The sequence below is a fragment of the Cyprinodon tularosa genome, unplaced genomic scaffold (assembly GCF_016077235.1).
Source record: "Cyprinodon tularosa strain WSP-4 unplaced genomic scaffold, ASM1607723v1 ctg605, whole genome shotgun sequence".
Lineage (NCBI taxonomy): Eukaryota > Metazoa > Chordata > Actinopteri > Cyprinodontiformes > Cyprinodontidae > Cyprinodon > Cyprinodon tularosa.
In genome coordinates, this window is record NW_024039347.1 from 259414 (window position 1) to 277708 (window position 18295).

General features: G+C 35.9%; 1 protein-coding gene across 8 annotated transcripts in view; it reads right to left on the bottom strand.

Annotated features, from left to right (window-relative positions):
* Positions 1-18295, bottom strand: part of tcf7 (transcription factor 7) — a 79415-nt gene that overhangs the window by 21272 nt on the left and 39848 nt on the right. For 4 of the 8 annotated variants that reach the window (XM_038307237.1, XM_038307235.1, XM_038307239.1 and 1 more), the window contains one exon: positions 7952-8108. In XM_038307237.1, coding sequence (XP_038163165.1) covers positions 7952-8108 — 157 coding nt within the window. The remainder of the gene's footprint in view (positions 1-7951; positions 8109-18295) is intronic. The other 4 variants (XM_038307236.1, XM_038307238.1, XM_038307240.1 and 1 more) reach the window with 1 other exon arrangement.

The window sequence follows — 18295 nt, forward strand, 5'->3', positions numbered from 1 at the left end:
CTAGATGGAAATTGTCCATAAAATTGGTGATGACTGAAAGCTATTGTTCAGTGATATTGAGGTGATGAAATTAGCATCCTTTTTCGAAATCACCCAGATTTGCTATAATGAGTTGCTTGTCAACATCAAAACCGAAATCCCAAGGGGCGAGGTTTTTTTTTTTGCCGGCTTATCAAAGGCATCTCATGGCTATGGAAACATCAAATCGTTTTCTGTAAGTCACGTTTCTCCATCGTTGTCACCAGCAGCAATGACTGCTGTTGGGAAACCTGAAGGGGGAAATTAGCAGCAGTAATGGGGCAGTTTTTTTGGAATGCCCCTTTTTTAAAGCGGCCATCTAGTACCCAAACGAATGCAACTATCTCACGGCCTCCATGTCAGCGTCTCAGGAACCAGATCAAAGGTGGACCATTTGAGTCAAACCAGCTCGCTATCAGAACGCGTGCTCGTTAAAATGAGTGGAGGAGCTGAAAATAGTATCCCAGTGCCGATAATGTGCTGCGGTGGTTATAACCACTGAGAGTGAAAGCGCTGTAGCTTCTACACCTTTAAATGACTCGTCAATCAGTCTGTGCGGTGCACATAAAAGGGCCAAGAGCAGAAGAAACTCTATAGTTCTTTCTTACAGTAAGGGTGGGACTTTAGTGTTGAAAAACTTATTTCTACTAAGAGCAAAGAACGGAACTTACAGTAATAATAAAAGTGTTTTACAGTGTAAAGCTACGAGATGCACTTTTCATCTATTTTTTTTTTCTCATTTCTAAAAGGCTGTTTCACTTCTCACTATTTTTTTTGGCTGAACTGAATCTCACTGTCAGTAGAAAATAGAAAATAGAAACAAAAAAAAAATACATTTAGGAGCTCGATTAAAAGTGTTTTGAAAAGGGTCACGATTTTAGGTTACATACTCTATTTGTAGAGCTTTTTAAGATTATTCGACTCATATTTGCTTTGCATTTCGTTGTTCAGGTTTTATAAGAAAAAGATACAAGAAAAACAAAATTTCTTATTGTTTGAATCACAAATACAGTGGAATCCGCTTATAATGCTTACGTTGGTACAGAGCCAATTTGAACACTATAAGTGGTTGATTACTATATTCGTGACCACTATAAGAGGATTCCACTGTATATCAACCCTTATGTAACTCAGTTATTCATTATGAGTAGAGTGATATGTTTCAAGATACAAATATATTATTATAAAGGTGCAATAATAGAACTATTTGGAATTAAACAATATTATGTTCAGGCCATATTAAGACCCTAACCCTGATTGGACAGCTGTTCAACAGACAGTCTATAAACATACAACAAGAAGGGTGAGTCACAAAATCATTGCTAACAAAGCTGCTGTAAACAAAGTACTGTGTCTAAAAATATGAATGGAAAGTTGAGTGGAAGGAGAAACTGTGTGTGTGAAATGTTTATATATATATATATATATATATATATATATATATATATATATATATATATATATATATATATATATATATATATATATATATATATATATATATATATATATATATATATCAACATAGAAAGAAATCTTTACGTTTAACACTAACTGCTATTTAACTTCATATAGATGCAGCTTTAGATCAAAGATCAAAATATTTTAATGGCAAGTATTGAATCTTAAACTAACCAAATTTTGGCAACAAAGCATTTTCTAGATATTTACAAGCTAAGACTATGTAAAAATAAAATAAAAGATTGTGGTTTTGGAATTAGTTTTTTATGAAACATAAAACTAGATTGTTGCATGTGGTCCTTTACATGAGTTTTCATAACAAATTACAGAAATTTGTTATTCTGAAAATACCCCAAAATGCACCTGCAGTCTGCTCAAGTTGTTCACACTCTTGTTAGCATGAGGCATAACACATTCAGGTCTATACAGTAAGTGCAGACGTGTTTCACTTCTGCTCTTTCACTCTGTATTTTCTAAATTATTGTCCAATCTCCAATCATAACCAAACGATGTGAGGGTGCTTGATTGAGTGGGAAGACGTTTGCGTTTTGAATCACGTGTGGTGTTTATGTTTGACGGCACAAATGTCTGAAATGACCAGCTGGATGACATAGTCTCACAAACAACTTGGCAGTAGCCAGACTCTGCCATTGGATGATCAGTGTGAAGGAAAAGAAAGAAGGAAACAATAAAGTAAATAAGAAATAAACAGATGCTAATTTCTATAAATGATATCAGCTGTTGCAGAAATCTGAAATATTTGGACCAGAGAAAAAAAAAACTGTGTTAAAAATATTAATTTGTTTTATGTAAACAGGTGAATATACCGGGTATACATGAGGTAACCTTTTTTCAATTATGATATATGTTCAGGGTTTTTTAATAAATAAATTTAATTGTCAACAATCAGACCTTAGAGGTGGATTTCATTGCATCCCTGTCATTAAGGGTTGGGGTCATGGTTAGTGTCTGACCATGGTTACTGAGGTCAGGCACGCATGGATTAATCAGTTCATCCAGTTCTGCATTGATGTTCTGCATAGAGCATATTCTGCTTTATAAATAGCCCCAAAAAAAGAAAGTGGTTGTGTCCGAATGTCCGGTTGCGCTATTTTAAATGACTGTCCGAATGTCTAGTAGATGAAAAAGTAATGACTTGAAATTTCCCACAATGCACCTTCAAAAGCAGTGATCATCCATGGTCACTAGATGAGCACATATATCTCGGAGGGCTTTGCCTTCCGGGATATATGTGAGAGCAAATCTCATTATGGGATTCCCTGTCACAGCGGCCCGCTGTTGCAACTGTCGCTACCTGACAGCGGCAACAAATAACAAAGTTGGCGCAGGCACTTTGCGGTGCAGGCAGAGTTACGTGATCAACTGGGAGCAAAAAGCAGTGATCTTCTCTCGAAACGATAATATAAATATGTTCTCCATAAAGTCCACTTTATAGTCCCCGCTCTATATAGTGATTGAGGGATTTAGGGGTTGACTGTGCTAACAAAGCTTATAAATCTGTGTTGTTTAAAAAAATATATGATTTACATAATATCAAACAAATGAAGATTTTTTTTTTCCTAGAATAAACAAATTATTTCCAGCAAACATTTAAAGAAGGTGCTGTAAATAAAGAAAACTGTGAAAAGCAAGTTTTGAAGGATTTAATGTGTTTGGACCTAAAAAGCAAAGACAGTCACATTCCTTCTGATGATTGCTTTCATTGGACCGATTTTATGGTAAACAAACTCAGGACTGGCTACACAAAAGATTAATATCATGCTTTATGAATTAAAAAAGATATTTCATTGAGTGACCCAAAGAAAATGTAAAATATCTGAAATTAACATGCTAACAAAAATCTTTCTTCTTTAGATGAAACCTAAAAATGTAATCTTTTTAAAAACTTAATCCAACTTGAAAGAATTACTATGTGATAAACTAATATGCATGGTCAGTTTCTAATTGTGTTTCAAAGTGAAATCTGATATTATTTAAACATTTCAAAGCAGAACATTACAACTGGTCGTTGTTTTAACTATTCTACATGAAATTGGTCCATACTCCTTTTCTACAGTCTTCTGAATTTGTTAACAGGTAAAGAAATCCCTCAATCCTCCCTGAACTGGGTAATAAAAGTACAGGTGTGATAACAAAAATGACCTCACTGCTGAGGCAACCCATGGCAGTGATCAGCTGATGAATGGCAGGAATGAGGTAGGGTGAGTGAGGATTTGTGCGACCCCTCCCCATGCATTAAATGTTGGAAGAAAGACTGGATGCAGCAGCAGCAGCCAGGTGTTTGTGGATGTGTGAGGTAGAAGCAGGTGGCACGGTCTGTCATTAAGAGCTGAGTCATGGATCCACCGTCAGTTATGGACGTACACACACAAAGTCTAGACCAGACAAGGAGCATTTGTTTGTAGGAGAAAAGGGGGATTTCCAGACGGAGCAGTCGGAAGATTACCGCAGGTCTCTCTGTTTTAACGACTGATCACGGCAGCACAATACTGTCTTTCTTCTCACTTCGTCTGACTGACTCTGTATCTGTTTTCTGGAAAAAAAATGCCTGGTAATTTCTTTATTAGTGTGCTAGAGAGCAATTGTATACTGCTGTAGAAGTATTAACAGCATCTAAGCTTTCTAATATACACATACTTCAATAAATATTTTTGTGTGGCAGAAAAATTCTCCTTAGACAGGGCCATTTGAACTAATACACGCTTTGATCTTAACCCCTTTATTGTAACTCTAACTGTTTTATTGTCCTCTCGGAAGGAAAACATCTACAACAGTCCCAAGTATTTTAAGAAAGCTTTCATATCCAAAGAGCCATTTTGGGTCCGGCTGAATAAAAGTCGTTAAGAGCTACAAAATATGACACGATTTTTAATATAACACAACCTATTATTTTTCTGAAATATCTGCCATAGGAAATCTGTTGCCATCTTAAACAACCAGCAGCTTATTTGTATGTTTAGCTTTGGAAACAAGGAAAAACATAAAATTATTCATAAAGCTGAAGCATGGTGTTACTAATATTAGAGTATAATTTGATGCAAAAAAATATGATAATAGTAAATCGCATAATTTCCAAACAAAAGAAAAAAAGCTCTAAAAACATATTCTATGTTCTCTTAATGTCATTCTGCTGTGAAACTGGATTTGTCATAATAGTACATTAGTTAGTTTGTTGTAGCCTCTATTAAGAGCCTTTGTAGAAGCTCCAAAGGGCCACATGCGGCTCTGGAACCTCAGATTACAGACCCCTGCTCTAACTGGTTGTTTCCCAGAACTGCCCATGTTTCTTGGTGGTTATTGTCTATTCATGATGCCGTTTTTTCCACTTACTGTCTCTCTTCACTAAGAAACCTCAGGGACTAACACAAAATATATGTATTCATGCTGAGATTAAATTGTTATTATTTTGGAGCCTATTTGCCAATCTAATCATTTGTAAAGGTGATTGTTTTCACTGCAGGACACTTTAAATGCAACTAACTACCATTATGAGTTGGTCCATCACATTATCCAAATAAATCGCAAGGTAGTTTGTGATTTAACCAAGAAAAATATTGCAAACTCTCCACTGGATGACTAAACCTGATATTAGGGCTGAAACAATTAATCGGTCTAATTGTGATTAATCGATTATTGAAATAATCTTCAACTAATTTAGTCATCGATTAACTGTTAACTGGAGTATAGAAACTCTAAAACATGCCTTTAGCTGACAGAGCAACACACTTAGAGCAGTAATTATACCAAGATTCTAAAAATATATATATAAATTTTGCATTTAGGATTAAAAAAAAAGTGTCAATATGCTCTTTCCATGCTTCACCTGGTTTAATTTTGTAAAAAGTCTGCTTTACGGAATCTTTGGTTACCCATTATCGACAAATAAATCGATTTCCAAAATAATTTTTAGTTGAAGCCCTACCTGATTTAATTTCAGTGAAAGATGTTGGGCACATAATGCAGAAATTTTAATGAACATAACATTCAACAATGATATTGCTCCTATACATTATATTTAACTTATGAACAAGATTTCTTTCATTTCCATTAAACTTCATTGTTTGTAGAGGATAACGTGTCTAAGAGACTGTGGTAGTGATATCAGAAAGTACCATCAGCAGGCCGGTTATTTCAAGAAACCACAGGATCGAATCAAATCAAGGCTAACTATAAAAGTGATGTCTTAGTTTCATTTCACTGGAAATGTACCAACTCACTTCTTCAATCATTCCGATTCCCTCTGGGTGGTGCTTTCTTTTTCCTGCTCTCTGATATGCTTCATTACATGAAACAATCTTCAGCTGTACACAGGACCGAAGTTACTGTATTCTGCTGTCACAGAGAACATAGGGTGTTCAGCTTTGGACACATTAAGATCTGACCCAGTTTGGATTGTGGATGTTAATCTTTACAGGATGTTCATACGGATGACTTAAGAATGAATGTCAAAATTAAAATAAAAAATCATTACATTTAACCGCTAATGCCCCCTAAAGCCTGCGGGAGGGCAAAACTACAGTGGTGTTTAAAGATCAGGGTGTGTTTTCTAGTGTCTTCCAGAGTACAGTGTGTGTTTGCATGCAGTATTTGCTAAAGAGAACCTTGTGTGAGCTGCTGTGATGGTTTGTGCGATTGTCACCCTAATTGTTTCCATCTTTGAGTGCATGTGTGTCTGTGTGGTTGGCAGTCCCTTCAGAAGAGCAGGCCACTTCAGAGCTGCTGTGGGATTGCCCCCTTCACACACTGTGAGGCCGTCTAAGAATGTGAGTGTGTGTTGCGTGTGTTTGTGAAAGAGGTACATGGAGTCAATCCATTTGTTATCTGACATCATGTGTGTGTGTTCACATCTGGTAAAATGACACAGCACTTGAATCTTTGTGCGTGCTTAAACCTTTTAGCAGATGTGATGAATAATTTGTTAACAACACAAACAGAGTGTGCGTGGAACAATCCAGCAGCTGTATCTAGCATGTCTCTCCCAGGGTATCCGTAGTCACAGGTCTTGTCTACTTGTTTACAGGTCTGTGTGGATTTAAAATAGTCCCTGTTTCTTTAAATCTTCTTTTAAGGAGCCATACTTTCATGTAAGCTTTCAGGATTGTCTAAATGATTTCCCTTTCGTCCCATCTTCTGTCAATTCATTAGCTGTTTGTTGAAAAAAAAATGAAATTTTGCTGCATTAAGCAGTCTAACACTGAACAATTCCCTTGGGCATAAAAAGGTTCCTAAACCCAACACATATATTAGGGCTGTCTGCAGTTTTTCCAGAAAAATCAGCAAATAAATACATTTTAAAGTCAGGATTGAGGAACTCTAGGCATGAATCACTGATGGAACAAGGACCAAATGTCCTGGAAGGTAGGCAGGACTTTTTAAAGGCAATCTGAACTAAAAAGTGAAGCCTTGTGATCTTAGCTACATATTTCTTACTTTAGCTCGCTGAATATTAATTACCAGCATCTTGTTTTGCTTACCTCCCATTTTCCTTTATTTTTATTTAGCTGTTTTAAAATAGGGCAGATGTAGGGGTGATTTTTAAGCAATGGAAGGCCTGACTTTTGATTTGGGCATCTTCACCTTCACATAGGGTAATGCTGTCATCAATCTGATCCTGAGAAATTTTACCTGTACATTTACAATACTTTGCAGCATATATGAACTGAGTTTCAAATTGAATCAGATATTGTTGATGCACCAGTCTTAAGTTTGAGCGATGAATCAACACAAGAGTCTCAAGGATGGAGCCTTGAGAAACATTTAGACTGCAGGGATTGTTAAAACACTTTCATTTCTCATGCTCAAGAGGTCAATTTAGCTGTACATTTGACTTATAAGATGATTCTAATACTTACCAATAAAAAGAAAAAATATTATAGTTTCAGGGTTTTCTTATTCCGAATAAAGGTTTTATTAATCCCAAAATATTTTTAAATACTAATAATAATGATAAACATTTAGGTATGATCAATTAAATTATATTTTAAACCAGAGATGGTTAAATGCAATCAAGAATCATTCAAAGATTAAAAGACTGATAACGAAAAAAGTATCCAAAGTTTAGTAGAAGAAGAAAGGTTGTTCCTGATATATCTAATAGCAAAATGCACAACTAGTTCATATAAAAACTATTTAAGACAATATACAAAAATGTAAAACATTCACAAATAAAAAGAAAAAGAAAATTTAAAAGCAATCAAAAAAAAAGATTAATGAGTGAATATGTGATAAAAACACTCAGTAGGTTGTGGAAAACGTTCTTTAGATTATCTTCACTATTAAACTATTGCCATGTTGTTATAGGTAGGAGGATTAAAAAAGCAGCAACCTTTAAAAGACCTTAAGGAAATCTACAAAACTACTGAAAAAGGTGACTTTAAAATATAAAAGAAATCCTGGCTCCACAAAAATAATCATATAGAGATTTGAGTCAGATTGAAAAAAGTGCACAGACCTGCATATGTGTTGGTCGGTGTGCTCCTACCTGTCTTCTGGCTCATGTCTGTGGGCAGGTGTGGAGGACTGGGGCTGAAGTGGTCATTGCTGTAGGGCAGCAGGGACGTCAGGGGGTGCATCCCGTGGGACTGCTGGACCACTGACACTTTGTTCGACTGTAGAAGAGACACAGCAACATAGAATCCATTAGATTTCAAATTTAAGAAAAACTTTAGACGTCTGAAAACAAGGTTTGCGGCCAAAAAATTACAATAATTGATACATAATTGCAAAAAAGTATGTATTTTAACTTCCAATCAAAAATTGTAGAGTAAATGTACAAATGCACACATTAACTAATTAATGAAACATCACAATCCTCTGTACGAGTGTTTGCTATTTCCTTGAAAATGCTTTTACATGATGCAAAAAGATAAAGACTTGAAAAGGTTCAGAAAATCTCAGTTTCACAACTAGAAATCTATACAGGACAACCAAAACCCCAACTTATAGATATTCTGCATTTTAAGAATTTAAACACACCAGGGCAGTAGGGACATTTGCATAAGATAAAAGATAAAGAAACCCACAACAAACCACACACACACATATGTAAGACTAAAAGAAAAAGGTGGATATTTTAAACATGGTTTGGAAGAAAAACTAAAGGGCTGTACTTCACATCTGCTGGTTTTCAAGGAGCATGGAAGAGGAGGAGAAAAGGGAGGAGGAGGAGGACCGTTCGATCAATAGCCTTTGATGATCAAGTGAGGCTGCGTGCAACGCTACTTTGCTTTCATGTTTCTGTTTACAAATGGCTCTCAATAAGTTATGTGAAATCCGGTTATTGCTAATGCTCTCGGCATGGTGGCCGACATCCGATATGTCGCAGCGGTTTACAATGTTGGAGGCATCCAGGCCGCGCAGGCTTAGACTCAGTTTGGACTTTGCGGTGTGAGTGTTTTTGTAAGCTTGGGTCATTGTTTCTTTGCAACCATAAACATGCATGTTTCTGTTCGAGAGCAAATATGTTTGTGAATGACAATGAGTATGAATAGGTGAAAACGGTTCCAAAAGTTTTGTTTAGCTCCTGAACATCTTGGGAAAAATGGGGATTTTTATGTACATGAATTTTTTTTCCTGAGAACGTGTTCTGTAATCGGAGATGGACAGATTTGTGTGCATGCAGGTCCATTTGCATTAAGCAGCACTACAGAGAGGAAGATCTTGGTGCAAACTGCTGGGCCTCCTGCTGAGTTACAAAGTGAATACCTTATCACTTTAAGGCAGAGCTTCCACACACTGTACTCCACATTAACTCACACATACACATGCACATGCACACTATCCATCAGTATCTTAAAGTCAAACACACAAGCATAGAGAAAGACCCACACAAGAAACGGTCTGCAGGCCAAGATCAAACCGCTAAACCGCTTTTAATGTTGATACACGTGAAAACAAAACGTGCTGCCTCTTGTGCTGGGCAGAAGAAGTGTGCGAGAGGGAGCAAAACGTAGCGGGGGTTTATACGATTTGATAAGATGGGGGGAAGAATCTAAAAAAGATGCAAAGATTCTAGCAAGAAAAGACAACGTGAGGACATGTGCTCCTGTTCCACACCGTTAAAAGCTAAAGATGAAGCCCAATAAGGGATACATTGCTCATAAGAGGTAGCTTAGTGGTCACCTTTATATAAATAAAGAGCAAAGCTACTGCAAAGCATATTGCCAAATTTCTTTAACAAATCTTTGTATGATTTAATTGGATTGAATAAGTAAAGTGCTGCATGTGTCTTGAATCAACACTAAAATGAATTTAATGAAACTTATTTAAATTTTTCTTCCATAGTAGGTATTGCTGGTGCAGCATTTGTTTTTTTACCCTACTCTAGAGTTGTTTTTTTCATTTATTTTGTTGCATTACTTTACATTTATTTTAGTTTTGGCCCAGTGCTTTATACAGACTGTATAAATGAACTAAACTGAAATTAACTGATTGATTTGAACATATTTTACATATAAATCTGACATGCTTTCTTATTTAAATTTCCCTAAGTTGCCAGCAGTTACAAATAGTGCTGAAATAAAGAAAACAATTAAAATATCAAACTAAAAATATGAAAAACATTTTTGAGAACCAAATAAAAAAAATAATTCTTCAAGGAAAAAAAACACATTTAAGTAAAACATAAAAACAATTTTCTTTTTATTTTTCAAACCATTTTTTTCTTTGTTTCAATACAATGCCTTCAGCTCAACAATCATGCCACAGCATTTCCCTCTGACATACATTTGAAAACCTTCATTTGCATTTATTACCTATCCCATCCAGATAAGAAGAAGAAAAAAAAGATATTTCTACTAGATCTTTTTTAGCAGAACTACTGACATTTTGCAGGGAAAATCCCAAAAACTGCGCAGTTTGCATCAGCAGATGGTGTGACGGTAAATGCTAAGCGACATTAAAATCATAAACCTCATCCAAAGCAAATAATGCTCAGGAGAGTAAATGCAAACATGAGTGGACAAAGTTTTTAAACGTACACTCACACTACATGTGAAACCATGTGATGAGTTAGAAATGAAATATCCCAGCACCAACATCATTATTCAAAGACACAAACCACAGAATATGAAAGAAGTTGAATTTCTTGCACACTTTCAGCTTCTCGGCATATGTTGCAAGAAGGATGCAACGCGTGCACACACACATCTGCTGTGGCTCCACTTCACGTGCTGAGGTTGCTGAAGCCGTTTTGCTGTAACATTATAGCCACAAAATCGTCCATTTATGTTTCCTCTCTTCCTTGGGGTAATTAGTCCTCCTTGAAGTGGCTTTTGCTGTGCCTTCCTTTTTTTAAACACACACACTCAGAGGCTGACTGAGCTCACTCATTTAACCCGTAATTATCAACCCCTCTGTGTTTAAGAAAAAAAATCCCCCTTTTTCAATCCCCCACTGCACACATAACTTACACATAATTGCTTTCGGTACAATAGACGAGTGCTGACATGCATGTGGGACACACACAAACACACACATGTGAAACACTGAATAACACTTGCAGTCCCTATGAATCATAAACCTGCAGTTTCTTAGATGATAAGAGTGAAAATTTACACCTATCTTCAGGCACACACACATAAAAAGATGAGGGACTAGTTTGCAAACCCTTTAATTTACAGTAGATGAATTACCAACCCTTGAAGGTTGACATAAATCACAAGGCCAAAAATTCATGGTACAAATCAATAGGAAATAAAGGGGTTATTCACGGCGGATGAATGAAACTTCACTTTTTTAAAAGAAGAGAAAATAAGACTTGCTCCATAATGAGTAATTATCTAACCATTATCTACTTTTTGATCAGAGAAATGGCCAATTTAATCCTGTCCAGTTCCTGTGCAAAGCACTAAGACTGCATTGGTGTATTAAAATAAACTGCAAACATATTATTATTATTGTACTTAAAGGTGCAGTAGGAGATCTTTTCTGACGCATTTTTTACCATGTGGCTCAAAGATCTCCCCACAGCCTCTTAGCAAGCAGTGAAATAAAAGGTCTGGAAGTGAAACTACAATAAATGGTCCCTGCTACAGTGAAAAATCAATAAATAAACCCAACCAATCACAAAGGGCGGTCCAGTGTACACGATTGGTTCCATGTCATGTCAATCATGGTCGTCTGCTTGTCCCTCCCCATTGTGCGCGTAATCCTGACACATTAACAAATCGACCCCCCAATAGCCACTGTTATGCTACGTTCACACCTAACGAAGCAAGAGCAACAAAAACGTGCGTGCTGCTTCATTTTTGATGCTTATACAAGTTTAGTTCTGATGAGCGGCTGAAGAATCTTTGCTGCTCTGGCTGCGTGGTGGAAAAAGTGGGTCTGATGCACATTGGGCGGAGCTACCCTATCCTTTCTTTGCTAGTAACAATGGCATATTTGCTGCTATAAGTGGGTAAAAAATAGTTCTAATGTTGTAAGAAAGTCCACCTGAAAACATTGTCAGTGCAGTCAGTTCATCCATCTAACCTAAACCGATTCATATCTATTTTGGCAAATGGGCTGTCATGTGTCAATCATAAATCTGAGCAATAGAAAAACTTGCATTCGGGATTCCTAAAGGCTCGATCCCCGTCATACTTTCATTTAATATCTATATAATCCCAAAGCTCAGATTATGGAGAACTACAAGATTTCTCTTAACATTCATGCTGATTACATGCAAATCTAAAATTGATCAGTTACATTTCTGTTAGCCAAAAATGCTAACAGATGCTAACACAATGTGCGAATTGTAATTCCAAAAAATAAATACACTATTTGGAAACTCAAAAAAACTTTCAACAAAAACTTTTTATGCTTCCGTCAGGTGGCTTTTCGGTCATATCCAAATTCTTGTATTTTACAAAATTGCGAAACAACGCACAAGTCACATGATCTGCAGCTGGACCTTAAAGCCATGTAAAAGTCAAAGAAAGAATACATGGGGATTCATGAGGAGACTTGTTTACATTTAGTTCTCAACAATGATGATGAGCTGCAAAGCCATGGCTGAAATATAGATATATTTCTTGTGTTTATATACCCTGCCACAATGTTTATTTTATTGCGTGACCAAATATATTCACATGCAAATCTACTTGTATTTCGTTTTTACTGGAAATACTGCAATTGTGGAAACTTTGCATTTACAAAATCAGCAGAATAACAACATAGTTTTGTGCACATTTGTAATGGAAATGCAGTGACAGCTTAAACAAGTTAAAAGTGATATTTTTGCCCAAGATCAAAGTTCAGCAACGAATTAGACATAATAAGGGTGTCACTTCATAGGCTAAATTGTTGGTTGTGTATCGAGTCACGTAGGCCCATCAAAATACCTTTTCAATCTGTGTTCTTAGGACATAAACAGGTAGGGAGCATTACATTTTTACGCTTCTCAGCTCTGGAGTTTACAGCTGTGCAGAAAACGTTAACTTTTTAAAATCCCAGCTGCAAACGTCGCTTTTCACTGCAGCTTATTGCAGTTTTCATCAAATTTCTTCCTTTCTTTGTCAGCATAGCTCCTTTAAATAACACTCTGTGGGACTGGTGATATACAAATAAACTAGCCTCGCAGCTGTGTGCTCTGACACGAGTCTTTAAACAGGATCAGAATGTACAACATCTATTTTGTTCTTTAAAAAGAGCAGAACTATCTACATTCCTTCATATTTCCCATTCTTCTTTTATCTCTGTTCACGGTTTTGTTCAGCTCAGACTGCAGCTGCTGGTCATGAAGACCGTTTTTAGTTGAATCTTAAATGTGTTTTTCTCTGCACCTTGCTACAGCTGGACGACCAATCTGGACAATGTTGCCTCATCTCCGCCAACATCAAGCAACTGCATGGACAAAAACATATCCCGATCAGACGGCGATGGCAGAAGCAGTGCTGAATACTAAAGCTTCTATTAGTTGATTACATCAAAGATGTAATTACTTCAAAGAAGCGATTACTTTAAAAATTACAATTAGATATCAACACCTTTTAAAGTGCGTCAGGAAATCATAAATGTAGCCCTCCATGTTTCTGTAGTCTCATTTAATTTAAAAGGCCTTTGATTCTTCAGGATATTGTTTCTGCCTTTTATCTTCACTCTATTTGAACAGATATCTGCGGCTGAATACAAGAGTTAATGGGATCTCAGACATCACTTGTTTGTAATGACAACCCTCTACCTTGACCCTTATGCACACGCATGTGCGTGTCCGTATGCTTTTTTTTAACATACGAGCAGAATAACGCTAACGCTAATTTCTGAGCACGCACACACTTTAATTTAGTAGATTTTATGCTGATAAAACACCTTTAATGTATTCTTTGGTTTTTTTAAATGGCACTCTTAGTAGATCAGTCTCTTTCAATATTTGAAGAGGAAATTAAAGCTTCATCTCTCTTTCTCAGAGTGCTTTTGAGGCTAACATCTTTAATCTTACATTTGACGCTGATTTTGACAATAAAAACACTAATTTACAGCTCTTTTCAGTCATCGTTGTTGTGAAGAAAAAAACAAAAGATGCTATCAATGGGCAGGGATTACTTGCTAATTCACCTTTTTGCTCTCGGCGGCAATGCTGTCTCCAAAAGAGATTTTGTGCCATATTCCCTTGCCAAGTGAATCTTAACAGAACTTTTGCACAAAAAAAGATAAAAAAGGGAAAAAAAAGTGATTATAAATAACCTTTTTTTGATAAAGATTCAAGTAGGCTGAAATGTTTTAAAACTCCTTCTGCCACAGCATTAAATATGTAACAGGAGAGACATTTAAAAAAGAACAATATTCTACATGCGAAAGAAACAACGGAACTATTTTAAAATGATTTTACTTAGCAATGTTAAAGCTTTCTTTACGTTTTTGTAGCCACGTTATTGTTTGTTTTTCATCAATTTATTACCTTTTATTGCAGTCTGATTACAAATAACTGAAAAAAAATATGCATGACTGCTCTGGGAAAATCTTTAAAGAAACATGATAAAAATAATTTATTATGTTTATTAGTGTTCAAGCGATTCTAAAATTGCCAACACAATATCATACAAAATATCAGTCAGTACTTTTTCACCTTGAAACCCTAAGACTGACAAGACTCTGTCAGAGATTGTGAAGCAAATGTTTAAGGTGATATCTTTAGTTTATGTTGTTTGAAAGGTTCCTTTTAAACAACATAAGCTAAAAGTTTGTGAAAATTAAGGCTGTTCTCAATCATAAGCGTTGTTTCTTTCTTTCTCGTTGCTGTAACTCTATTTCATACATAAGGTTGATTGAACAACCCTTTATGTATGTCTTATTGGCCAAAAAGGAAAAGCTATGCTTTTTGGGTCAAATTAAGCATTTAAGAGAAATTAAAAACTTCCAGCATCAGGCCACAGATGTTATCAAAAAACTTTGGTAGATGTGGATGGATCAGTTTATACCAATTTTAACAAAAACAAGCTTTCTTAAATAATAAATGTCTATAGTATTGATTAGATTGTAATTACAATTGCTTTGATAATTCTATTGTTGTAATAACAATCTAAGGTCATTACATTATAAAAATAATGTATAATAATAACATTCAAACAAGAAAAAATAAATATGTTTGACATAAAAGAGGTGTGGATGGGTTTAAGTTGTAGAGAAAGTTCAAGAATAAACACTGGGAAACCTTTGAAACAGTACCGAGGCCTTTTATTTCTGTTAATCTAAGAAATGATTCATAGAAAGGTTGCACCATGTCATTGTGTTATAATACAGCTTGTCTGTTTGCAAACAATAACTTGCACATATTTCTATCAAATTAAATAAATAAACTTACATATCTAATTAGTATATACTTTGCTTTCAATTATAAACAGTCCAAATAATAACCATAAAAATAATCAAATAAACATATAAAAATTATGCTTTTTCATGTATACAGATGGTTACAGGGTCATTGGTGAACGGGAGTGGAAAAAAGGCGTTTGTATCTGCAGTTGGTAAAATTCCCCCACACCTGCAATGAGAGAGTAAGTGCAAAAAGACTGAACCAGACATAAAAAGGAAAGAAAGAGCAAGAAAATTATTATGCAGAAGCTGGAAATGAGGGGCAAACTGCTTATTAGAGATATGACAGCGTGCGTTTGTGTAATCTCCTGGAAAGTCCTGTTGTGGATGCCACTTAAATTTGATAAGCTTGTAAACAAGCTCCCATGAGGGACATTGATTGGTTTAAAGTGAAAGCATATTTCAGCATGAAGAACTGGAACTGTCTGGTCTGAAAATGAGAGGAATAATCCTGAAACTGTCCTTTATGACTAAGAAACATTTATGACTGATTGATTTTTGTAAAGATTTTTGTCTTTGCTGAGAAAGAAAGTATGAAAATTAATTTCCAGAGAAAAAAAGCCAGTTTCTTCAAAGACAAATATTTTCTAATACCTTCCTAACAAACACTTCTTAGTAATTTAAAGCCCCCACTGTATAAAAGTGATTTCATTTTTTAAAATTAAAATGTTCAATCAATGCATCTGAAAAACTCCTAATCCATGCATCCACAGTTAGTGTCCCCATCACGTTGACCCGGTCTGCCCCCAAGGACCCCCCACAGCCCGCCCCGCCCCACCAGCCGATCCTCAGCAGTGACTAGGTCCCCCAATCTGGAAGTCATTGCCTTTTACAGAGTCAGGAGCCGAAAATGAGAGCCTCTAAGTTGGAGGTTTGGGTAACATCAAAGGGCGAGCAGCCATAACAATGAAGCTATGTTTAAAAAAAGGACCAAACACCCCCATTCTTCTTCCCCCGCCTCAACAAGCCCGCCCACTACTGCCAATTACAAACACACATACACAACTGCTCGAATACAGTGCATGCTTGAGTGCATGTATGCAAAGATCCGCCCATGCAAGTATACACCATCGTCCACCAGTGCCAAACACTGGTGGAACATCTGGGCCACGGCCATGATGAATCAGTGACCACGGCTGGTAACCAACAAGCAAAGATGTTTTCTATATAGCTGCATATTACTAAGAAGTCTTCAATGAAATTAGATGTTTTCAGATGATTCCTGCTTTTAATTCCTCTGCTCTGTCCCTAAAAATGCTAATCAGCATTTTAAAGAAGCATCTTAAAGGAGGAATAACATCTAACTGAAAGTGTCTTTTATTCAGTGGGTAGGGGGTGGGCAGGGTGACTCGGAAAGATTTAGTCAACTTAACTTTTTCAACCATTACAAAACACCATAAGACGATGCCTGAAAATTGCTTATCATATTTTCCCAAAATGAAAAAAACAAAACAAAAACATTTGTGCTTTAATTAATATTATTAATTAATAAATATTATTTCCCAAAAATAATCTGTGCAATAATTCCAAAAGTGATGGATTGACTAAGTAAGTGATTGAAATAACTATTCAAAAAAGTTAGGCATAAAAAAAGTGGCATTTGAATTTAATCCAAAAAAAAGTTCCCCTGGTTGCTAAATAATAAAGATTTGGTTACTATTTTTAGTATTAGTTAGTTTTTAATAATGAATTCAGAGTGAGAATGGAAATGCATGTTTCCTGAATTGTGTGGGGAAATGTCTGTGGTTCATTTAGGCTAAGAGAGAGAGGGAGACTTTCAGAAGATAACAGTAAGGCTGACCTAAGCATACAACTAAGTTGCTCTATTCTATCCTTTTTGAACTTGTAACCTCTATCTGACAGAAAAAAATTCGAAAATGATGGAAACCATCTGTAAATCTTAAAGAGTTAAGCCTGGGTTGTATAACCTGAAGGGACCAACCACTTGTTTCGGTTGTGCGAGTCACAATTATCATGCTAGTTTCTCATATAAGATGCTAATGACTGTTTAGATTGTGAACCTCCCTTAGCCCCTCTCTGTCTGTTACCCAATGTGACATCGCCTGTTTCTCATACAAATAATTCACAACCATTAATTGGTAAAAGACTAAAAATTTATACATTAATGCTTTTCTGAGATCTTTGAACATTATGCTGTTAAATGTTAATTAATGGTATTGTAGCATTTAAAGATATATCAGAATTAACAAAACTTACAAAAATGGAACATTGGAAGACACAAATGTCTGATTAGTGCTTTTAAACTTCAGACATCAACTTAATTTGTCTATTTACTTTTTTCTCCATTGTTTACATCAGAGAACTGTAATTTAAGACCATATGGTCACTACAGTGTTGGTGGGGGAAGATCCACAACTAAACTGAACATTAAGAAAATGTTTTTGTTTAATCTTCAGCACATGGTTTACCAAAGAGCAGTCAAAAGCATTTATTAGGTAATTTTTAACAACAGTTTGACTTAATCATCCCTTTCTCTGCCCGTTACTCTATTACTATAGTTTTTAAAAGTACATTGTATCAAGTGGACCAGAGTCCTTTTTTCATAGTTGTTTTTAATGCAGTTAGCATTTAAATCTTATGATTAGACTAACAGAGCCCTGCCCCTTCCCTCGCCCGCATGTATGTTTAACTTTTCCTAACTATTACAAAATACAAATTTAGTCATTTTTTGAGCATTTATGGTGGTGAACAAAAACCACAAACAGTCATAACCTGAATTACTGCCACCCATTACTCTTAATAATGTAACGGTTAGTTCTTACAAGCAGCATGTTAATTAGGCTGATTGCAAGCTGGCTACCCAAGCAGTTAACCAATAAACCTGTTTGTGGGCAGCATGGTGGCCCAGTTGGTAGCCGTATTTCCTCGTGGTAAGAACATCCTGGATACAAGTCCTGGATTGGGGTATTTCTTTGTGCATTCTCTCTGGGTACTCCGCCTTACTCCAACAGTCCGAAAACATGACGGTAGGTTGCCTTAT